Genomic DNA, 24,366 nt, shown 5'->3' with positions numbered 1-24,366 from the left:
CTCTGTACCTATAAATAAACCGTAACCAATTTCCCGATCCCTTGCCTCTGTACCGCTCCCCACTCGTCTTCCCCAAATCCGCCATGGCCTCTGTTTGCATCTCAAACTGCATCAACGACGCTCGCCTCCCCGTCCCCGTCCGGCCGACCTACAGAAACCTCTACAACTGGCCGGAATCCGACGCCGAGTTCATCCGATCCGTCAGCTCCAAAGTAAATCGAGCGTCGCGAGTCGTCGACAGCATCTACTGCCGCCAGATGTACCTCCGGAGCTACACCTTCTCCAGAGACGACGACGACGTGCCGGAGAAGACGAACAAGTGCTTCGCCAAACTCGGAATGAGACAGAAAAAACTTTCTCGCCGGAGAAAGAAGAAGGCGGCGGAGGACGGCGACGACGCCGAGAAGATCAGGAAATGCTCCGCGCTGAAGAAGGCGAAGGAGCTATCGTGCGCCGCCTTCACGTCCGTCTTCCGCCGGTTGCTATCGTGCACCGCCAAAGTCGATGTGGCCGATAATGTGCGAGAGTTCCCTTAGCAATTTTAGTTTTCGTCTTTTTTTTTTTCCTTTTCTGGTTCGCTTTTTGCTTCTCAATGAAATCCAAGGTGTACGGACAAATATATGTAAATTAGAGAGTATTTTTTTATTTATAATTTCCATGTTGAAAAAAATATATATACATATATGAAGGATCAGCTGCAATAACGATATAATGTAAATTTGGATCATATTTTCCTTTAAATCACATCTAGCAAATATGGAATAATATATGAGTTTGTTTATTTGTTTGCGTTTATAAGATTTAAGCAAAAATTAGGAAGGTTTAGCATTTGAAATTTGAATCTCATAGAAGATTCCTTCAGAATAATTATTTTTGTAGTGAGACAAACAGGTGGTTACATAGAAAAAAGTAGTGTGGTTGGCAGAAGGCAATATGGTGGGCGTAAGTGTAAATTTGGACAAAATTTGATTCGGCCGCACTCTTCTTTTTCCCTAATACAGACACAAAGATAAGTCACTATCCGACGAGGGAAAATGAAAGAAGACAACAGAAAAGGAAATTAAATTTTGAATATCGCATGAATGAGTCAATGGAGTACAGATTTTTAAGATCTAAGAATATATTAGAAATATTAAATTTACATGTTAGGGATGAGATTACCATAATAGGTTCGGTTGACTCGACCATGACTGAACACTCGAGCTGATCCACATGAACCAACCGTATTTGGAGGTCCATTGTAAATATTGAGTTTTTTTTTTCTTTTTTACAACAGATAGGAGTTGGAATAAGATTGGGAGATTCAAACTCAGGATTTTTTAGTCAAAGACAGTTGTCTCACGACCATGTACCAATTACTCTTAGCTAAGTTCATGTTGGAAAATATAAGAAATTATGACTTTTGATTATTTTACCAAAACTTTATAAAGTTTCAATTAGGTCTAGAAACTTTCAATTTCAATTTTAATTAAAAACCATATCATTGACAAATCTTATAAATACAGCAAACTGCCAAAATTCTTGGAGTTAACTAAAATTATTTAAATTGAAGTTGATATATTATAAAGACTAAATCAACGTAGCTATGGAAGTTGTGATCGTAGAATATATTTACTGGTATGGAAATTTTCAGGGGAGAAATAATTATAATATATTTTTATTTTGTTTGGCTCGGATTTGGATTTTGGTACGTATAAAGGAAGTGTTTTTGAGGTTGGAAGTTTGTGTGTGGTTTGTGCTTGTGCGTGGGGACATGCCTTCACTGGCATGTAATTAAGCACCTCACTGCACGCAACCATGCTATCATTTCTGGTCATGAGTTTAATAACATAACACCACATTATTTTTTTCAACTCCCATCATTCTCATTCATTCACTTTTCAATTACAACCCTTGCCCTTTCACACTATTTTAATTATATCATATGTTCCCCCTTTTTATAATAAAATGTTCAAAATGACAACATCGTGTTAAAATTAAAATATTAAGATAGTATCAGAGTTCAAATGAGCATCTAATCCAAAAATAAAACGGCAGATCCACCGCGGATTTTAAGAAAATTTAGAGCTCAAATTGAATATTGGGAAGTGTAAGGAGGACAATAAAATAAGACCTTGTTTGGTTGGTTATTTATGGAGTGGATTTGTTCTATTGGCCACAAGTCTGTGGCCCTCTCTTTTTAGAATTTGGTCGTGGCCCAAGTGGGTGCCAAACATGTCTTTTACTTCTCAGACTTTATCACTTCCACGCCATAATAAAGCATATATTAAAAAAAATAACAACATGCCGTTGGAATTATTAAATGTACAAGTATACAATTAATGAGAATATAATATTGTTATAATTTCGGTAACATTAGTGAGAATTAATAATATAATGTTGTGAAATTGTCTATGAAAATATTAATACAATCAATTGGAAGCATAAGCTAATAAATATGACGAGGTCGCTTTGTTTTAAAATCGTCATGTTCTGCCAAACAGAGCATAGCTAAGTGGTTAAGACACATATTTCTGACCAAAAAATTATGAGTTCGAACCCCACACCCCTTATGTTGTATTAAAAAAAATAGACATGTTCTAATGGGTTGAATTTTATATTTTAAAACTTAATTTTACTATTTGAACAAAAATTAATTTAATAATGCTTGGTCACTTGTTTCTTATACTCTTCTTCTTTTTTTTTTTTTTTGCAACTGAAGTTATTATTCTTTTTGAAAATTATCATACCTTCCCACACAATATTTTTACATTTTATTTAAACACATTTGAATTATTTACCAAATTCCAAAAACAAAAACTTTTTTGAGAAGGAATAGCAAAGCAAATAAATGCACAGAAAAATAGTGTTTACAAACTTAATTTTAAAAAAATAACAAAAAAAAACAAAATGATTATACGGCGAAAAATTATACCGGCCAACCACCTGCCAAAAAAACCCCTAAAACTAGGGTCCTTCATTTATGTGGGATATCTAATAACATCCCTTCATCCTCATAAATATTTCACATGCTAGAAATCTGAATTCAATGAGAAAAATCCTATGTTTTAATTAAATTAAGCCAGCAGTCCAACAAAATCTTAAAACCAAACTATTTCTTGAAAAGCTAGAACCTAGAACTAACATACACCACCAGGAACAACAATTAACAGGCATTGGAACTTTAAGGACAAGAATGCATGGCTGTTCATTGCAAAGTTGAAAAGAATTTCAGGGTCTCACAAAGAACACAACAATCAGATGGAAAATGAACCGAAACCACAGCCAAATACATTGCTCCATGAAGAGATTTAGAGCTAAACACGACGAAGTCTCGACACTGCTGCCCACGGAGAGAGGCAGTAAGAAAGAAATTCAGGCAAGAATGACACACCATGGTCATTGACAGGATCATCAGCTAACTAAAAAGAATTAAAAGACTATATGTCTAATGATTCCAGACAAACATGAAATGTCGACTAAAATGAATGCGAGCGATGAGGGGATGCGAATCACGATCAATCTTTAACAAAGATGCAAACTACCTGGTCGAAAAGTCGGAAGTTTAAAGTAGTAACGTGCTTAATAGATGTTGCAAAGGCTCACCTGCACAACCCCTTCTGTACAAGAAAAGAACACCAATATGTTACATGTAGTTTGTCATTGAAGAAATCCTGAAATGTTGTTTGATTTTAAGGTTCCTCCCTCTCTGCAAGGGGAAAAAGGGCTTTTTGATGTGAAAAAAAAAAAACAACTAGAGACTGTCTTCTTTATATCCAACGAAGCAAGGAACATTTTCTTTTGAAACGATGCGCCTACATCGTCACCTGAGGTATACAGAACGCCTCCAATTCAGCTGTGACAGACCAATTCCAGGCTATCTCCGATTCAACAAAGAAGCATCACTCTGCAGTCTGCACTACTATTTTTCATGGGGTTGGAAAAGTGGTAATGGGGAATGGATCAAACAGAGGATTGAGTCACCTACCCTCGGATTTCACCAGCTGAGAGAACACCCTACTCATGGAGACTCCAGAAAGATCATCCACACCGGGAATGTCGAACCGTGTGGCAGAAGCACCCACCTCGATGTCATTGAAATTGTTAATTTGTGGAGAGAGCTCACCAATCATATTCGTACTGTTATCTTCGGGATCAACTTCAATGACAGCTTCTTGTAGCTGAAGCGCGTACTCCAAATTCCATAACACATCTCCCATAGATGGCCTGTCAACTCCGAAATCAGCCAAGCATTTTTCAGCAGTTTCTCCAAACTTCCTAAGAGAATTTGGTCTAACTTTTCCAACTAGAGAAGAATCAATGATTTGGTCCAGCTGCCCTCTCTTCTGCCATTTCATTGCCCATTCAGCCAAGTTCACCATTTCTCTAGGAAGGGTTGGATCTATGACAGGCCTTGCACAAAGGACTTCAAACAAGACAACTCCAAAAGAATAAACATCTGATTTCTCAGTCAATTGTTGCCTCCTGAAATATTCAGGATCCAGGTACCCAAAACTCCCTTTCACAGCTGTACTGACATGGGTTTGGTCTATTTCAGGCCCTGTCTTTGAAAGCCCAAAGTCGGCAACCTTTGCCATGAGATTTTCGTCAAGTAAAATATTCGCAGACTTCACGTCGCGATGAATGACTGGTTTGGCGTAACCGGTGTGAAGGTAATGAAGTCCTCTAGCAGCTCCAATGCAGACCTCAAGTCTCTCCTTCCAGCTCATACTCGGGTAATCAGAACCATACAGATGACTCTTCAGGGTACCATTTTCCATATACTCATAAATCAATATCATCTCATTCCTCTCGTCACAGTACCCAATCAATGAAACAAGATGACGATGGCGGAACTGCGATAGCATCTCGATTTCAGTTTGAAACTCTGCCAGCCCTTGTTGGGAACGTGGATTTCCCCTCTTTACAGCAACTTTGGTGCCATCGTTTAAAACTCCTTTGTATACTTTCCCAAACCCACCAATACCGATAACCCAGCTCTCATCAAAGTTATTTGTAGCCTCTTGAACTGCTGCAAAAGGTATACGGTACCCATAGTTGGAAGCAGCACTCGTGATCGTCCCATTCGAGTATTTACTGCCCATAGTGTGTGAATTTCCTCCAGCAGTGGATATTGAAATCCATGTCTTCGATGGAGCTGGACGAGTCGTCTTTCTTTTTCGTCTGTGCAACATCAACAGAATGCCAACCAATATGGCTGCTACAAATGCCCCAACACTCACGCCCACAATGACACCAACATGCTTATTTGAAGAAGTAGAGTCCGGAAAACTTAGTACAGAGTCTTCCCCACTAAGACTACCGACAGAGTTGTTCATTTTCAGGATCTCCAGACCATTTAGGATGGCATTTGGATACACATTAGCTAAATTTGATGGGCCAATACTCACATGAAGAATGTCATTCTTGATCAATCCTGTGACAGAATCCATATAGTATGGAGTGCCCAATCTATTACTAAGAGCAGCACTAAGATCTAGATCGTGAATGACCAGCCACGAATCAATGTAAACATTGAAATAAAGTTGGTGAAGAGATTTACTCATAATGTCACAGAAGTGAAACCGAACAAGGTACTGAAAGCCAGGATCCACTTTAAACTGCCAAGTCACGTTGAAATTGCTGTTCGGATCACCCTTCGAGTTCATCTGGGTGAGTGTACCATAGACAACATTGGGAGCAATCTCCGGTGCTGCCCCATCATCACTGTATTTAACAGCTGCAATGTTAGAGAAACTTGTGGCAGAATTCGGATTAACTAGAAAGCTTCCATCTGAAACCCAATTTCGCGAAAGAGGATCACTATCAGCAGCAACTTTTGGGCCACCCATATTCACCCTAGCAACTGTCTCATATGTCAGAGTAGACAGCCCTTGAAATTTACCAGCTGGTTCTAAAATATTGGCTTCGTCGAGAATGAGAATGTCAGGAACAGAAGCGACTTCAATGGCATTCAGATATGCAAAGGAGCCATTAACAGGAGCAAAAATAACTTCAAGGGTATCTGATGTTACGTTCACAGAGAATTCTTTGACCACAGGGTCCTTCTCCACAACTAAATCTCGCAACAGAACATAGTTTTGGGTGGAAACACTAAAATTTGCAGCACTCATATTGAATCCAGAGAACACAAATGGAAGGAAATAGAGACGGATCCAGTGCCTTCCAGTACTTTTGATTGGAAACTTGAATTTCGACAATCCAGTGAAGATTCTAGCCGTTTCGAACAGCAAGGAATTGTTAGAAGAAGAGGCGGAAATAGAAGTCGAATTAGCCAAAATGTCTTTCGGAGTAGAAAGCAACTTTGACCCCAAATTATCGGCCATGAAAACACGGCTACCCACCGAGACATTTGTAGACGATCCACAGTCAACAAGGTAATTGTCTACCGGTTGAAACACACTTAAAAAGCAAGGCGGCAACGAAATTAACAAAACCCAGAAGAGTAATCCAAACCTTTCCCTAAAATCCATCGCCACAGGTTTATAGAGCTTATCAAGAAAAAGAAACAGAAACAGACCCAGATTCGAAGCGACTTCGAAACTAGGGTTTCAAATGCAAGATGATTAATAGAATGTTTTCTCAGTCAGAACCCAGGAAAACGACCGAGAAAGAACACCTTCTTTATCCTCAGAGATCCAAACAGTGATAGACCCAGATGTTGTATCCCACTGCAGGAGGCAAATCTGAGGCAAACAGGGAAGCAAAGTACAAAAAAAATCTTAAAAATCACAAACTGGGTTGAAGTTGAAGACAGCTTTAAAAGCAGACAGATACGGGTTCCATTACATGGAATAAGAGCACAGAGCAAAAACAAAAGAACGATCAAACAAATTCAAGAGTCAAAAGGGGGCTAGAAGAACGCGGATTGAGAGTCTGAGACAGCTGACCTTGTCCTGGCAAAACTCAAAATAATCAAGTTCATCTCTGGAAGTAAGAAAGTTAAAATTTGGGGGAAAATATTAAACGGAGAAAATTTGTGGGGGAGGAAGAACAGTTGTGGTTTAATGGCGGGACAGAGTAACAGAAAGATTTTTAGTGAGTAAAAGGCGAAGTTGTAGAGTTGGGTAAACTGATTCCGGGCCAGCAAGAAAACGCCAGAAAGAGCAGAAACAATCGCCGAGCAAATGAAAAAGTTGAAATAAAAAAATTCTTAAAATAATATTGGCATTTGGTATCGTGCCAAGGCCATGAAATTCGATCCGCAGAAATTAAAAAATGTCTTTGAGGTTGAGCCGTCCACCACGAGGCAGTCACCAGCGAGCACATGGATTTCGGGTTCTTCTTTTCGGGTCGGAGTCTGCTCACGGTCTTGGATCTAAAAAATACACTAAAAAAAAATAATTATTTGATTGACATAGTATAATTGTTTTTTTAATTAGTGCATAGAAAATAAACTAAAAGATAAAAAATAATAATAATAATAATAAAGGTTATTAAGGTGTGTATGAAGAAGCCTTGAACTTCTCTTATTCACATTTGTCGTATTTCATCAAATTAGGGATTTTCATTCATGCTTTTTTATTTCTTTGCAAATTTTTTATTTAAAAATAATTACTCCGTCATCAATATGAAATAGTGTTCCTATTTTCTAAGTCCACTCGTTCAAATTGAGATATTATAATTAAGTTAATTTTTTGAACCTTGAATTTAACCTTGGTTAAGAAAAAACCATCATTTATCTTTAATTTCCATCTTTTTATATTTGTATCAATTTTTGTTTTTCTTTTATTTTGTTTATATGTTTTACTTTGTTGCTTGATTCTATATTTTGAGTAGGGTGGGGGATCGAGTTCATAACATCTTAATTAGAAACTGTGGAGCTATACTCGCTTTATCGCTGCTAATAGGTTATATCCTTCCTGAACGATGATAAATGTAATTTTAAAATTTTGAGGTACAAGAGAAAAATTAATATATCTAAAAAAACAGAAATTAATAAAAATTGCCGAACCAAGCTATATGTGATCTGGCATCCAGCTCATTCTTCTTTTGTCTTTTCATATTTTGAACAACATAAGATGTCCATGCCCAAAATGGGAGGAGAAAATATCGACCCTTGAAAATTATTTACTAATTAATTTAATATCAACAGATAATTATATTACTGGAGAGGAATTTCCGTTTATGGAAAAAAAATATTACACAAGTTTTCTATATATATAATCTTTGTAATATATATTTTTTTTATATAAAATAAAAAACCGAACGTCAAATTTGAACTGGGAATGCGATATTTTTTTAACACATTTGTTTTATAAAGGGGACGAATATGATTCTCCTTTTTTTGGGGTTTTTTTTTTATAGAGGACAAATAAATATAATTTAATTCTTACATGTTACGAAATGGAAAGAATATGATAAAATAAAATTCGTAAACTCTTGGTTAATTGATTTGACCACCTGTCCACGTCGATACCTAATGTGACTCTTACGTCTTTGCATCAATTTTCTAAACTAAGAGGAAACAAAAAGTTGTTTAATTTTTTCAACCAATTACCAGAAAATCATCACTCAACTTATTTGATTCGACTTAAATGCAGATTTGTCGCAGTTTAAGCTTCCTTCCACTGTTATTGATGTTAGTTTTTTTTTTCTTTTAATACAGTGCTCATGAAATCTATATATAAATCGAGTATGTTGGAGTCGCTCCACTTCTCATATTTAGAGATGTAGTTTCACAATTTATGAGATGTTTCTCGTCCACTCTTGATTATTTTCTATATTGTTCAGAGTAACGTTTAGGATTGTAATATGATTATTCTAACTCCCGGACATTGGTAAAGTTTGCTCGTCATTTATTCAATAAATAAATTGTTAGGTTGTATTGGTATTTTCTTTTGTTGTTTATCTAATTTCTTTTTTGTTGGTGTTCTTGCCTCTTTATTATTGGCCTTTCTTTTTAATACAGCATGTGGGGGTGGGGTTCGAACTCACTACTTTTTGATTGGATATGTATGTCAATTATCGCTAAAATATGGCCGCTTTGGTTATTATGGGCATTTTTTTCATTCATTTGTGCCTAGAGTATTGACATCTATTTGGCGTACACTCGAAGTTTTGAAAAAATAAAAATAAAAAACTAGAAAATAAAGTATTCTCTATGACTTTTTCGCTTTAATCTTTTTTTTTAATTAATTTGCTTTTTTTCATGTTCTTTAGTAACTCTTTTCTTTTTGCCAAAATTAATTCAGGGCTTATGTCAACATATAGATCCATGATCCTTCAATAAAATTGGGAGGAAGTTACGAACACCAGGTCAACGTGAGTTTAGTTCAGCGATAATTGGCACATGTTTTTTATCAAGAAATTACGAGTTTGAATCTCCCATATTTTTGCCTGATTGTATTACAATATTTAGTAGGCTTTTTAGATCATTTATTGAACTTCATTTTTCATAATTTTTTAGCACAACAACATACGAGGGTTCAAACATATGACATTTTAATCAATGATACATGTCTTAATTAGTTGTGTTGAACTAGATTCAGATTGGCTCCAAAATTGTGTTTAACGGTGTATATTGGTATCGTAACTACTATAAATGATTTGAGGAGAGTATACAAATGGTCTATTACAATGTATAAAAAAAAATCTCAAAAATGAAGATAAATAGTTTATACAAATATCAAAAGTTGGTATTTTTTAGGGAAGAAGATAGCAATAAACCCTAAAATTGCTTAACTTTTGGAACTCAACCTACTTTAAATATACGAGTTTGTTTCTTCAAAGTTACAAGATGAAATAATTAATAAAATTGTTCTAACTTAAACTATATGTCAACTTTAGCAATTTCAAAATTTTAAAATACGTGAACAATAATGTCGTGTAATGGTCTGAAAAAGTCGATCATTTTCCAACAACTACCACAAAACCCTTAAACTAATGATTCTTCTGCTCTGTGCAAAATAAATAAATAAGCAAAATAGTCATCTATAATTTTTTTTAAAAAAGTGCCTTTTTTAATATCAAGCAGAAGAAATTATGTTAAGAACAAAAATGTAATAGAGTGAAAGGTAATTAAATAAGGTATTGAGAGAATAGTCACAAAATAAGCATAATAAACTTTTAATATATTAAGGAATTATGATCCAAAAAGTAATGAAACTATACGGTAAAAAAAAAAGAAAAAAAGCTCGAAAAAGTAACGGTAATTTCATTTTTTTTTAGAAGAAAATAAAGGTAATTTCGTTGATACTTGGTTAAAGTGGTAAAAAAACAACAGACAGTAATAATGCTTGCAACTTAACCAGAGAGAAAACAACAAAACTTAGGAGAAAATTTAAAGTTTTGTTTGCCTCTCTTTTAACCCAAGAGAAAGGAAACCCCAAAAACAAAGGAATAAATTGAAAAATAAAATTTAAATAATATATGTTTAGATATTTACAATAATTTTTAAAATGTGTCTAATTTTTTATTCACACTGTTGCGCTACCTGCACGAGTCCATTTCAAATAGAAATTATTAGATGAAACTATCACGATGTGACCGACAATGTTACATCATAAAATTTGTGAGATCAAAAAAGTATTTCGAATATATATCCAATAGTTATTATGGAACGTGAAGATATTTGAGTCTACATCCAACAATATGTAAGGTTGATTTATCCTCAACAACTAACTCATTAACCCAATCAAATTTAACCTAAATATATTAGGTAGGTGAGGTAAAACTTGTTAACCCGAGTCAAAATATATGGTTAATGAATTGAATTAACCACACAACAAACCGTGAAAAAACAGCTTTTGTTTAGGATCCTAAATAGACATTTTAAACCTTATCTATTAATTATAAATTCGATTGGAACATTTGACACCTGGAATTGCATATTTTCTAGATATTAAAATATGGAAGATTGACTAACTTATCCATACGAATAATATATAGATGTAAAAGAACTAGAAAGTCAAATAAGTTGGGGCATGCAATTTGTGGAGTGACCACTGTCATTAATTTTATTTATTTTTTCCAATTAAACTTTGGTTGGATAGACTACGAAAGGTCAATAACTAATTATTTAAAATTCAAGCCGTGTTTGGAATTCTTTTAAAATCTCTTTAAAGTATTTTGAAACTGGGCTACTACCCTACTGCACTTGGTAGGTGAGAAACAAGGTAGGACTTTTAATCCAAGTTAAAAATATACGGTTAATCAATTAAACTACCACACAACAAACCGTGAAAAGGTAGGTTTTTTTTTTCGCTATTATCATATATGAATATTTTAATCAATTTATTATAAATTTGTGAGGAGTAAACATTTGACATCTAGAATTGCATATTTTATAAGTATTAAAAGTTTAGAAAACGACTAGCTTATCAATACGTATAATTATTTATGTATTTGAACAACAACGTCAAATAATAAGGCTAAAATATAAGTTGAGGTCTGCATGAGTTGGAGGAGTTGAGTTGATCACTATTATTATTATTATTATTAAACTTTGACTGAATAGGCTTATAATTAATTGACTATTTAGTACCGAATTATGTTTCTTATTTTTAGATTCAGTAAAATGAATGGATTCAATGAATATTTATTTTTAAAAACTGTTTTCGAATTATGTGATTAAAAATTTTGAAAACCAAAATTGGTATGTCTTCAAGTATTTTCAAATGTTTAATTTGAAACTTTAAAATGCATAATTACATTAAAAAAATTAAAATTTTTAATAAATATACTATTTCATATTATTTCATTATTTTTAATATTAAAATATATAATATATTATAGATTATAGATTATATAATATTATAAAATAATATTTCTGCACACATTTATAACATATATATCAATAAATTAATTAATATTATTTTATATTGAATTAAATATTTAGTTGGTAACTAATTTGTATTATTAAAAACAATTTTTAAATTTAAATTTCATTTTCAAATTGCCCACCAAATATAAATCTTACATATTTAAAAAGACTGAAAACATGAAATACAATTTTTTTTATAATTAAATTCTTCGTTGCCAATCGAATGCATCATATTTTTTAAAATGCATGAGGTGTTTGGAATTTTTATGGGACTAGCTACTTCTTGAACTTCGAGGATCCATTATTATATAATCTATCAAGTAAAAAATGGATTTTAATATTATGTGCAATTATGACTATCAATATTTATGTAATACATTTGTAGTTAAATATTTATGTTAAAACTTAACAACTTTTTAACTCCACAAAATATATATATCTCAATCAATCAAGCTATGCTTGATTTGGATATTATTATCAATTTTAACATAGTTAAATATAAAACTCCTCGATAGGTTGTACTGTAGAATTATTTTTTAAATACTATTTTCATAATGTGAGTTTGACAAAAAAAAAAAATACAAATCTTTCCTAACACTATCTGCTCATACTTTATTTATACAAATTTTAAATGATTTTCGATCTAAACATGAAATTAAGGTAAAAACTTTAAAATTGAAATAATTCCTTCAAAGAAAAGTACGAAGTTGAATAATTAAAATAACTACAGCTACCTTACAATTTGGAGGACACCAACATAACAATGAGCGCATAAGATAAAATAAAATAAAAGTTAAGATCTATTAAATGCTGGATGATAAACAAGATATTTTTAAAATTTAAATTTAGAGATTATTAAAAAAACAAAATTAAAATCTATTTTAAGTAACATTTATTTATGAGGCATTAGACAGCATTTTAGAGTATTAGCGTGGTTGATGGGCTAACTAGGCATGGATCGGTAAGCTGTAGCCTGTAGTCACGGCTGGCCCTGTCTATGGACGCCCATTATTTGTTTTATTGCGTTTTCAGAAATTCATTTGGGTGCGGCTGCAGCTGCTCCTGCTCGTGCGCCATCTGTTTCTGTTTGGCAGTTGAATAAGACCTCCATTTATTTTAGGCCAAAATTATTCAACGCCTACGAAAAGAGAAAAGAAAAAAATAAAAACGACGTATTGGCAACTGGCGAGAGTTGCGCCACCGAATATGTTCCTCAAAATGATTTAATTTTTATTTTTGTTTTTGTCAACGTGGGCCCGACCCTCTTTCCATTTGCTGGTTCTGGGTTTAACCACGGAATCCAGGACAATTGTTAGGGTGCGTTTTAGTTGGTAATAAAAGAAACAAAAATTTGAAAATAAGGGATTGAAAACAAAATTGTATATTTTGTTTTAGGTGTTTTCAAATATGTTTGATAGTAGATTTGATAATAAATATCAATTTAAAAAATTATTCGAGATATGTTTAGTAATATATTTGTAAACTAGACGTAGTTGCAAACTAAATTTTAGTTTAATCTAAATTTATATTAATTAATTTATTAACATTTTTTTATGAATAGTGTATAATTGTTATTTTACAATGTTATATAATTTATAATAGATTATATTTTACATGTTTTAATTTTAACCAACATAAAATGATTTTATAATATAAAGTAATATATTTATTAAAGCTTTTGTTTAATTCTGCAGCTTCAAAATTTTAAATTATTAATAGGAAAACAATGAAAACATAAAAAAGTTGTTTTCAGAACTTCTACTGTTTGGATCACACAATCTGAAAACAATTTTAAAAAACGAATATATGAGTTTCCTGCCAAACGCGTATTCGCTGAATCCATTTAATTCAGTGAATTTGAAAACAAAAAACATAATCTTCAACTAAACGGATCCTAATTTGCTGTATTGCGAGATTCATGGTGCGTCTTTAAAAGCAAACCAAAAAATGGATGAGAGGAATTTCTCAAGTTAAGGATTTCACCTCGATGAAGTAACAAAGTTTATAAGATATGTGAGTTTTTTTTTGTTAACCTTTATTGATTTTGAGATAGAACTCTATTAATATAGATATGTTGGCCATTAAAAAAATTATGTTAAATTATAAATTTAGGCTCGGTTGATGACTCTTTCGTTTCCAGTTTTCTATTCTTTTTAGAACTATGCCCGTTTGCTTACAATTTTTTTAATGTGTTTTTATATTTCTTAAAAAGATATATATATTTGGATTGTTAGTAAATTTTCAGAAAACAAAATTAAGTTTTTGAGAACTACTTTTTTTTAAATTTTTAGAAGTTAGCTTATGTATTAAATAATCTACAAGATACAGTGAGTTATTGAACATTTCTTAAAACTCATTAACTTATCCAACACAGACTTGAAATTTTGTAAACTTTTAAATAATTTTTTAAATTTATAAGAGGATACAAATTTAAAAGTTATTTGGTATGAAAATATTATAAATATAAACAATAATATAAAGGGTTATAATGTAAAATTTTGCCACAGTCTACGTAGTCTGTGGCTCTGTTTTTTCTTTCCTTAATTTTTTTCCCTTTAATTTGTATTTGAGGAGACTCGTGGGCCGGTGATGGTACTCGTGGGCCGGTCGGGAGTTTAATTTACTCGGCCCGTCAATTGTTGTTCAATAATTCATTGATTGTAATATAAATGCAACGTGTAGCTTTTAGACTTGCAGAGATATTTAATTGTGGCCGCGAAAAAGATAAATATTATATATCTCCTTTAAATTAGCAATTAAGTAAACTTCAGACAAGGTTGATTTGGTAGGTAAATAATTAGATTTAATGCATATGTATTACATTTATATCTAAGTTGGATTTGAGTTATGCTACTTTTTAAATTTTCAAAATTTCTCTAATATTCTATTGATTTTTATATTAATTAATCAGTAATATAACGTTATTATTTACTTCATTTTCATACTTGCACCTATTGAAATATTATTTAATTTTGTTGATGGCAAGTTTTGACGAGGTTTACGTGTCCTCCTGAAAAGTAAATGAGTCAACAACTTGAAAACTCGACGTCGGTGCGGTGTCTCACCTAATGCACTATGACAATGAAGTCAGTAATCAGAATAAAATGATAGGAGTGGACACCTTTAAGTGTTTTTAGTGACAAAACTTTCACTTGATAGTGATGGAGTCTTCTTCTTTTATAGGCGTAGGTGACTGACTAAGGAGGACGACAATTTTGGGTGAAGGGCCATGTCGGACAGTACGGGATTCAGATGGGTAAGGACGAACATCTCCGACACTTGGTGGGTGGTACCTCCGTCTGCTAGCTTGTCCACCTCTACCAACCCCCTTCGTTTTCCCCGTACAACTCTGGTAGTGACACACTCGTACGCACGCATAACGTATGTTTCTATTCGCTTGTGGTCTCATGCCTCGCTATCACCCTCAACACTCAGACATGTATCCGGTTCAGATTTCTCCCTCCACAAATCCAATCGATATTTTCTCTAAAATTCAAAAGTTAAACTTGCAAGTCCACTATCAACTTGAACAATGCTAAATTAGATAAATAAATGGTGAGTTAAAATCTTCACCCCACGTAACTACTAGCACCTAAAAAAAATACCATATTTTTGGTAAAATTTTACGAATAACTATTGAGAATTTGTTTGGATTTTTAGAGTGATTTGACAAATTCAAGAAAATTGGTAAAACAAAGTTAAAAAGATGCCGAGAAAGGCATATTAGGTCCACAAAAATCCTCCAATCGCAAAACAGAGGGGAAGGGCGAAGACTGCGTTTTGTTGCACCGCGATCGCATGTCGGCTTTCCTCATCCTTTTAAATATTATATCAGTTGAGAAATTGACTCATGTGACCTGAAAATGTTTAGGCTTTGCTCAAATAACGTACAATTGGAAAGTTCACTTTTTCTGACCTAGGTGATAATTTAAAAAAATAATAAAAGAATGTAAAACTACCATCATATCCCTGATTTTAAATGTAACTATTTATGACTTTTTTCCTCTTATTTTCTGCCTGGAATTCGAAGGGATTTCTCCAACCATTTCTCCCTCCCTTCTCTCCATCTCACTCTCTTCTAATTCGCTTGCAATCGAGTACCCAAATCCTCATATCAAAAATTCCCCTCGAGCTCCCTGAATCAAAACTAAACCCTTCAATCGCCAGTCGTCGGCACTCAACATAAACTATCAATCGAAGAAAACAAATCGTTTTGCTTATAATAATGTCAGGACCAAGATAATTGAATTAATCGATAAATCAATGAAATCAAATTATCTCAGATTTAAAACTGCAGACAAACTATGGCAACAAAAGTTCCTAGAAAACTGGTAGTCTTAGGAAAATGTGTTCTTATCCTAAAAAATTTAGAAAATTGGAGATCCTGAGGTGCAAGAAAGATAAAAGATGAGTGTAATGGTCTCAATGGACTTCCTTGTAATTTCACATTGTTTGCAAATAAATAAAAAGTTAGTTTAAGTCAGGACAGTGAATTTTTCCATACTTAGGTCATTTGACCAAAATCTAAACTTTTTTAAGGGCTTAACGTCAAGGTTACATTGAGCGAGCCCGAGGTATTTGAAAGATGTCCAACCTCGAGGTTACCATGTTACCTTGAGGTAACCTCGAGGTTCAACGTCTTTCGAATACGTTGGGCTCAACCTCATCCAGGTCGAACCTGGGAAAAATGATAGGAGCACTTCTTCTTCAACCTCCCAACATACCACCTCAAACATTTCAAATAAACCTCCAACATGCATATTTCAAAAACCTTACACCCTCACATAGAGAGACCATATCGACATAAAAATACACTAATCAAGAACAAAGAATGTACCAAACAGTAATCGGTTTTCATATTTTTCGAAACATGAAATACACGAGAAACAAAACCTAAATTGATGCAATATTATTCATGTATTCGTTTATCCAAACACCGAAAAACGTAATCGACGAAAAAACCAAACATTGAATTCTTAAATAGAGTTGACAATTGAAGCTCTAATGTTCAAAGTGATTTTTGAACCGAGGGATAATAGTGTAATTTTGTACCAATTTAAATTCAATTAAATATTAAAGTAAGATATTGAAAGAGGTGATTTGAACATGGTCAACGGGTGGGTTATTTGTGAAATCAATAACCAGTTCCAAAAACTTTTGAGGTTATTTGTGTCAATTTCGCTAGACCGGTGATCGACTTTCCTCATCCTTCAAATATTATGCGTCAGGGAATTTAGCCCTCTTCTCTGTGATTCTCTTTTCCTCTCTCTTCCGATTAGGGCTCACAAAAATCATTTTTGTTTCTGAATCAGACATCTCCGCGATCTGCTACCCAGGTACTTTCCTATCTCTGATTTCTCTGATTGACATTTAGCCATTTTGATATGTCGTGGATTCGATCTCCGATCTTCTCGCTCTCAGCACCTCTACATCGCTTCTTCTTCGTCTTCGCTGTTCGTCAAATTTCATTTTCATCTATCAATCGCGATCCTAGGGTTTCCGGACACACATCCAAGTTTATGTCGTTTGTGGTTCTACTCTGAAGGATTATTTAGTTCCATGTAGTTGAAACTGCTTATGGTTTAGAAGAACCAGTCCAGGTACAGTTTGGCCACAGGAGCAAACGTTTACGATTCACTTTCTGGGAGAGACATTCACTGACCGAGTCTAATATAACTATATCTATTTCTGGACCTCCCCATGTTTCGCTTGAAGTTTCTGAACATGCACTTTTGAATAGATAGATTTAGTTTAGTTATGTCCGTATATGGACGGCGATATCGTATTTGTCTATGGAAGATAAATGAGAGTATCCATGTCGAGGCCGCTTTTTAACATGCAATCCCTTAGGAAACTACTGATAGGTTACATTATGGCTTGAACTCAGTCGCACGTCACTTTTAGGAGTTCTACGGACCTTCTCCCAGGTTAAACCTGTGGTTTTCTTATGAAGGTTTGGAATTGGATCTAATAATTTTCATTTCCACCCTATTTCTCCTGCTGCAAATCTTAGTTTTAGAAGCCGCCTAGACTCCAGTGACTAAAACAAAATGCTAGACGACAAAAGGAAACTCAGTTCTTAAAGCGGCCTGGACTTGTGCTTGGCTTTTTGAGTCAGCAAGGGAATGGTTATATGATTGAGCCTTGAAGCATATCTGAACTCCTTGTTTTTCATACTCTATTGACTATGCCTGATCAGGTTTATTTTTGGTATTTTGATCTTACTTCTGGGTTACTCTTCTAATATACTGTTATTTTCAGGCTGTAATTTTGATTTGCAATAAAGCTTTTCAAATAGCTTCTCTATCTTTTGGCTCCCCAAAGACTGGAACGGCTGTTTTCGGCGAAGGAATGAAATTTGCATAAAACTTTTATGCTCACCTCATGCCATGTCGGGTTTACTCAATGTATTGTCAGCTATCTGCATTTCTATACGTCTATGATTGCACTGTGACATGTGCATTGAGTTGTGCTACATACTATTTATTTGAGCTTACTAGAGATACTCTCATTGCCTTATGTGATTCCCTTTCACTTATAATTCCGGGAACTTGTTGCATGAATTTTCGGAAGCCAAGAAATCTCATTAATTAATTAATCTTTTTTGTCTAATACCTCTAGTTAGGATTTTAATTTTAATTGGTTCGAGAATTTTTGTTAGATAAGAATGCAGTTCTTTTGATTGTTCAAATTCTATTCTTATTGAATCCATAATTCTCATTTCTAGTTGATCTAGGTTATTTAATCTTATTTTTATAATAATCAACAACACAAGCACGTGCCTTTGTGTGTGAACTTATTTGGACGTAGTATTATAATTCTACTGCCAAATTTTGTGCTTCAAGTTCAAAATTTCACGCGAAAACATGATTTTTTAATTGCCAAAGATTTTGTTCTTTGCAGTCATCTCTTAGTGGATCAGCTTCAAATCTTCCAGATGGCAGTGGACGATCTTTTACTGCCTCATTTTCTGGTCAGTCTGGTGCAGCCTCTCCTGTTTTCCATCACACTGGTGGGTGCATTTTCCTAGAGTTTTAATAGTTTTTGTTCAAATTTATGAAACTTATAGGTCTCGATTTTCAGGAACTATTCAAGGGCTGCATAACATACATGGGAGCTTCAATGTTCAAAACATGTCAGGTGCACTAACTTCAAGAAATTCAACGATAAATAATGTTCCATCTGGTGGGGTGCAGCAACCTACTGGAACACTATCAAGTGGGCGTTTTGCATCAAACAACCTTCCTGTTGCTCTTTCTCAGGTATTTTTCAAGGGCAGGCCATTTGTTTATAATTCAATGCCGTGTTTATTGAGTGTGATTCTTAGCACCAGTTTTCCTGTAGTTTATTTGAGTGCTGTTTATTGTGGTCACAAAAAATTAGCTCTTGCATGATAACGTTTAGCAATAAAAGTACACTTGTTTATAAATATTTTTGAAGAACTGTTGTAATTATTATAGAAGAAGACATGTACTCTTGAACAACTTTATTGAAGAAAAGGTGATTGAGAGCTGCTTTACTAATTGGATAATGAATCATAATGTTCCTGTTATTGGATTTTTCCAAGTCCTAAAATTATATTTGACTGTTAAACGACATCTTTAAAAGAACTAGAAGCAACAGAGGCAGAATCCTAATATTTTCCTCTCACAGGCCAATATAATTGTTTATCTGCTTCCTCTCCATTTTTACCGTTTCTTCTCTTCTGTAGTTGTCTCACGGCAGCTCTCATGGGCACTCAGGAGTCGCAAATAGAGGAGGTATAAATGTTGTAGGAAACCCTGGATTTAGTAGCAGCACAAATGCAGTTGGGGGTTCTATTCCTGGGATTTTGTCTACTTCTGCAGCTATTGGTAATCGAAATGCTGTTCCAGGATTGGGTGTGTCCCCGATTTTGGGAAATGCGGGTACTCGTATCACAAGTTCAATGGGGAATATGGTAAGTGGAGGCAACATAGGAAGGAGTATAACTTCTGGTGGGGGATTGTCATTACCTGGTCTTGCTTCTCGTCTAAACATTAGTGCAAATAGTGGATCTGGAAGTTTAACTGTGCAAGGACAAAACCGTTTAATGGGTGGTGTTCTTCCACAAGGTACAGTTCCTTGACTTTCTGTATGAGTGCTCATATTTATGTACACTGTCCAACGTCTCAGTAATATTATTAGTCTGTACTTGGTTCTCTGATCACTGCTTTCGGGCCGGTATGTAGATGTGTCTTACAGTAATGGTGTCAACCTTTACAAATGAATTTCCGATTCAGTAACTGCTGAACAACTATTTCTTTCCTGCATAATTTAGTGCTAACTAGTCATTATCTAGCGGGAAAATGTTATATCCTCCCTCTTGTACTCTTTTTTCTCTAAAGTAGAAAAGATCATAGTAGATGTTAGTCTAAAAATTAATCATCTTGTTCCGTTTGAAAGAGTGGCATGCAACATGGAAACTAGTTACTCACTTTACTTTGTTTCCTTGTTCCATTTTATTCGATATTCATATTTATTCGATGTATTGGTTATTTATGATTAAGTTGCATGTTCTGAAGTGCGGTCATTCTCTCCATGGATGTGCTTTTTTTACATTTTTCCTACAAATATCTTATACATGATGCTCTACTCACTGAAAAATGGAAATGCATTCATGATTATGCTTTTTTTATATATACACGTCTCTGTATAAATGCTACTTTGTAGTTAACAATGTTCTATGCTATTTTGCCGCTGATGACATTTTCTTGCTTCAGGATCTCAACAGGTTATTTCTATGTTGGGTAGTTCTTATCCTAGTGCTGGAGGTCCACTTTCCCAAAACCATGTGCAGAGTGTGAATAGTCTGAGTTCTCTGGGAATGTTGAATGATGTCAACTCCAATGACAATTCTCCTTTTGACATCAATGATTTTCCTCAGCTGTCTAGTCGTCCAAGTTCTGCAGGAGGGCCTCAAGGGCAATTAAGTTAGTAACTGGATATTGTTGGGGTTTTTTAATTTTGTTTACTTTTCCTCTGTACCTACTTTGACCTTTAGGAATTTCATGTAATTGTTTCAGGTTCGCTGAGAAAGCAAGGCCTTAGTCCTATTGTCCAACAAAACCAGGAGTTCAGCATTCAGAATGAAGATTTTCCAGCCTTGCCGAGATTTAAAGGTGCCAATCCCTTCGTTGCTTCCAGTAGTTTGTATTCATGTAAATCATATACCACAACTTTGGTTGCTGCCTTCTGCTCCTATCATTTTCATAGAATAAGTACAATAATTTTGGAGAACTATTGTCTGGAAATGTCCTAGTTGACCATGATTTATAGCTCAACAGATTAAGTAGAATTTCAGATTTTGGTTACTCAAGTAGGCCATTGCAATTGTTAAGCTCTGGTTCTACTTCATGGAGAGTCCTGGATTGTTTTTATGTTATCTGCTTGGATTCTAAATTCATCTCCACATGTAAAACACATTAACCCTTGTGCTTGCTTCGAATATAAAACGAGACACTATCTATCATTGATTATAGTTCTAGATCTTGTGCAGGTGGCAATGCTGATTATGGTATGGATATTCATCAGACAGAACAACATGAAAATTCTGTGCCTATGATGCAGTCTCAGCAGTTCTCTGTGGGAACACTTTTTACTCTCTCTTCTGCTGACTATCCCCATTTTTTTATTGGCTACTAATCATTTTTTCCATTGCTGTTTTGTTTTTAAGATTGGAAGGTCTGCTGGATTTAACTTAGGGAGCACATATTCACATCGACCCCAGCAGCAGCAGCAGCATTCTCCTGCAGTTAGTAACAGCACGGTCTCCTTTTCACCTGGAAATAATCAGGATCTTCTTCATTTACATGGATCCGATATTTTCCCATCTTCACATGCTGCATCCTATCACCAGCAGGTGTGCAATTGTATTACTGTAGGAGGTTAAATTTTTATCCCTCGCATTTTTATTTCTCATTCTGCAAGCGCAAGGAATCAACCTATTGCTCAGACTTTTTATTTCTTGTCCAATTGTTACCATGTATTATAAGAATTTAACGGGTTTGCTTTGTAGATGATCAATTAGTAGCTTATATGTCTTAAATGTCATCCCTGTTGAAGTTTTTCAATATCGATGTTTGTTTGTTCTTGTTCAGTCTAGTGGACCTCCTGGAATTGGTTTAAGACCCCTGAACTCTCCTAATTCAGCTTCTGGAATGAGTTATGACCAACTTATCCAGCAGTATCAGCAGCATCATGGTCAATCGCAGTTCCGATTGCAACATATGTCTGGCGTTAGCCAGTCGTTTAGGGATCAGGGCATGAAATCTATGCAGGCGGCTCAATCTTCTCCTGATCCATTTGGTTTACTTGGTTTGTTAAGTGTAATAAGGTTGAGTGATCCTGATCTTGCATCCCTTGCACTCGGAATTGATTTGACCACATTAGGATTAAATTTGAATTCAGCAGATAATCTTCACAAGACTTTTGGGTCCCCATGGTCTGATGAGCCTGCTAAGGGCGATCCAGATTTCAATGTACCTCAGTGTTATCTTATTAAACCACCTCCTACTCTACATGTGAGCTTCTTCACCTCTCCTTCCTCTCCCAGTCTATGTGAAGCTTTCTACAGTTTCTTGTTAACTGATCGTTTTTTGGGTGACTGCAGCAAGGGTACTTCTCAAAATTCAGGCTGGAGACACTGTTTTATATATTTTTCAGGTGTGATATTATTAAATAATTTTACCATTTCTTTTCCATTCATTTGTATCCTGTGAATGTTTTATTATATATGGTTCTTCTCCGTCTTGTTTTGCAGCATGCCAAAAGATGAAGCTCAGTTGTATGCTGCAAATGAACTGTAAGCTCTTATCATTGACATACTGTGCTGTTTGTTATTTTCACCGAAGTTATAGAAGTAATTTATGGATAAACTTTTTCCTATGAGCCGTTGCCAACCTTTTTTTTTTCTTTTTTTTCTTTTCGTAGTTATAATAGAGGCTGGTTTTATCACAAAGAACATCGATTCTGGTTCATTCGGGTCTCTAACATGGAACCACTTGTGAAGACGAGCACTTACGAAAGAGGATCGTATCACTGTTTCGACCCAAACACATTTGAAACTGTGCGCAAGGTTTGCACTTTTTCAGTAGTTTTCCTTTAAAGTATTTATTTATATTACCAATGTATCATTCCATTCCTCATATTTCGTCCATTGGCTTCAGGATAATTTCGTCCTCCATTACGAGATGTTAGAAAAGAGACCGGTTCTACCGCAACATTAGTTTTTTTTTTCCTTTTTACATGTAAAGGTAATTTGTGGATTTTTCTGTTGTTAGCCTTAGTTCTGTTTGTAGAATTAATGTTTTGTTAAATTGGTAATTGCAATCAATTACGTAGGCCCTTGTAATTGTATTTTGTAATGAGCCGATTTAGTGATTTCTTTCCCCCGTTAGTTTACAAACTTTACATGATATAGTTGAACACCCTCCATTGATTAATTGCTCGCCCGTTTGTTTGTCGAGTGAAGTAGGGGTCATTTAGGGCCTGTTAAAAGTGTTCTTGTTTTTTATTTTAGCTTTATTGAGAAATTTAAGCAGTTGACAACTATTTTTATGTTTTTTTGTTTCTTATAGTTTCAGTGAGAAATTTAAGTATTTGACAACTATTTATGTTTTTTTTTCTTATTTTTAGAAACGATCTAAAAATTGTACTGAAATTCTAGAAATGATAAAATAAAGCTTCTTGTTTTGTGTTTCAATTTTCACAATTTTCTAAAATATATGTAAAAGATATCGTTTTATTGTAAAGAATAATAAATAATTAAAAAAAAGAAATGGAGTCCTTAACTTCTACCTTTATTGTTAAATGGGTTCAGCAAGTTCGAAATTGTTGAGAAATTTTAACATTTTATTTGGGTTTTTTTTTAGTACAGAGGAGGGAATTCTCTTCATGAGGATGTCAATTATCATTGAGTGAGGTGTATGTCAATTAACATTTGGTGAATTGAGGTGTATGTTAATTATCATTGCGTTATGCTCGTTTTGACTTTATTTGAGGATGTTAATTTAGAATTTTTATAATTATTAGAGCATAGACTTTATTTGAGGGTTTTAGTTGAGAGTTTTCATAATTATTTGGGTCTAGGTTGAGAACTTTAAATGTTTATTAATTAATAATAAATATTGTGGAATTCTTTGTAGGGAAAATCTTTCAAATGGGGTTTTATCTACAGAGACGTGTACAGAGAAGTGGGAGTTTATACGTTCTTTATTGTAATATAAATAAATGTGGCCTTTAAACTTGCAGGCTAATTTAATTGTTTCGGAGAAATATAAATACTTTTAATATCTTCTTAAAAGAACACTTGAAGTAAACTCAAGCAAGGTTGATTTGATTATGTAGGCAAAAGATTAGGTTTAACATTGTTAAGTTTAGAGATATTTTATGATTGTATTAAACAAGGTTGGTTCTTATTAGTTTGGGGATAGTAAAAATTTGTTATCCAAATATTTATAGTGTACTGATCCAGAATGGAATTGGATAAAATTAATTAATATGAAATATCATTAAAATAAATAATTCATTTTTTATTTTGACTATATTTTTTAAGTTCTCAATCTTACCTTTAATGCATTATT

At 34.0% G+C, this 24,366-nt stretch overlaps 3 protein-coding genes and 1 non-coding gene across 6 annotated transcripts; 2 read left to right on the top strand and 2 right to left on the bottom strand.

Moving 5' to 3' along the window:
- On the top strand, positions 1–781 carry LOC111015497 (uncharacterized). Its single transcript, XM_022290541.2, has one exon. The coding sequence runs from the start codon at positions 84–86 to the stop codon at positions 534–536; it is 453 nt and encodes a 150-aa protein (XP_022146233.1). The 5' UTR covers positions 1–83; the 3' UTR covers positions 537–781.
- A 2,758-nt stretch (positions 782–3,539) lies between these two features.
- Positions 3,540–7,221, bottom strand: HERK1 (hercules receptor kinase 1). The gene is made up of 2 exons (XM_022290486.2): positions 6,891–7,221; positions 3,540–6,686 (listed from the first exon to the last, which is right to left on the bottom strand). The coding sequence occupies exon 2, from the start codon at positions 6,471–6,473 to the stop codon at positions 3,960–3,962; it is 2,514 nt and encodes an 837-aa protein (XP_022146178.1). The 5' UTR covers positions 6,474–6,686; positions 6,891–7,221; the 3' UTR covers positions 3,540–3,959.
- A 9,720-nt stretch (positions 7,222–16,941) lies between these two features.
- LOC148212734 (putative NOT transcription complex subunit VIP2) lies at positions 16,942–24,274 on the top strand. 3 transcript variants are annotated; one of them, XM_088121194.1, is made up of 15 exons: positions 16,942–17,100; positions 18,026–18,171; positions 18,668–18,776; positions 18,848–19,026; positions 19,476–19,857; positions 20,506–20,715; positions 20,809–20,904; positions 21,282–21,367; positions 21,459–21,644; positions 21,883–22,305; positions 22,395–22,447; positions 22,545–22,586; positions 22,715–22,859; positions 22,951–23,037; positions 23,929–24,274. In XM_088121194.1, the coding sequence occupies exons 2-14, from the start codon at positions 18,154–18,156 to the stop codon at positions 23,008–23,010; spliced, it is 1,989 nt and encodes a 662-aa protein (XP_087977320.1). In that variant the 5' UTR covers positions 16,942–17,100; positions 18,026–18,153; the 3' UTR covers positions 23,011–23,037; positions 23,929–24,274. The 3 variants fall into 3 exon arrangements, with proteins under 3 accessions (XP_087977320.1, XP_087977318.1, XP_087977319.1); XM_088121192.1 differs by lacking the exon at positions 23,929–24,274 and having other exon boundaries at positions 22,951–23,226; XM_088121193.1 differs by lacking the exons at positions 16,942–17,100; positions 23,929–24,274 and adding an exon at positions 17,342–17,364 and having other exon boundaries at positions 22,951–23,226.
- On the bottom strand, positions 18,696–18,776 carry LOC148212735 (small nucleolar RNA snoR35). Its single transcript, XR_015789537.1, has one exon. It is a non-coding gene; the product is annotated as a small nucleolar RNA snoR35 (small nucleolar RNA).
- Positions 24,275–24,366: the final 92 nt, after the last annotated feature.

Source organism: Momordica charantia (genome assembly GCF_013281855.1).
Source record: "Momordica charantia cultivar OHB3-1 chromosome 2 unlocalized genomic scaffold, Mcharantia_2.0 BLBB01000002.1, whole genome shotgun sequence".
Lineage (NCBI taxonomy): Eukaryota > Viridiplantae > Streptophyta > Magnoliopsida > Cucurbitales > Cucurbitaceae > Momordica > Momordica charantia.
Note: the sequence above shows the minus strand (reverse complement) of the source record. Positions and strands in the feature narration are given on the sequence as shown.

Excerpts from the sequence above, each read along its gene's own strand:
- LOC111015497 (XM_022290541.2), top strand. The coding sequence starts at position 84 with ATGGCCTCTGTTTGCATCTCAAACTGCATCAACGACGCTCGCCTCCCC.
- HERK1 (XM_022290486.2), bottom strand. The coding sequence starts at position 6,473 with ATGGATTTTAGGGAAAGGTTTGGATTACTCTTCTGGGTTTTGTTAATT.
- LOC148212734 (XM_088121194.1), top strand. Across the intron at positions 18,777-18,847 it reads TCCTGTTTTCCATCACACTG|GAACTATTCAAGGGCTGCAT; the intron begins GTGGGTGCATTT and ends CTCGATTTTCAG. Across the intron at positions 20,716-20,808 it reads AGGGCCTCAAGGGCAATTAA|GTTCGCTGAGAAAGCAAGGC; the intron begins GTTAGTAACTGG and ends TAATTGTTTCAG.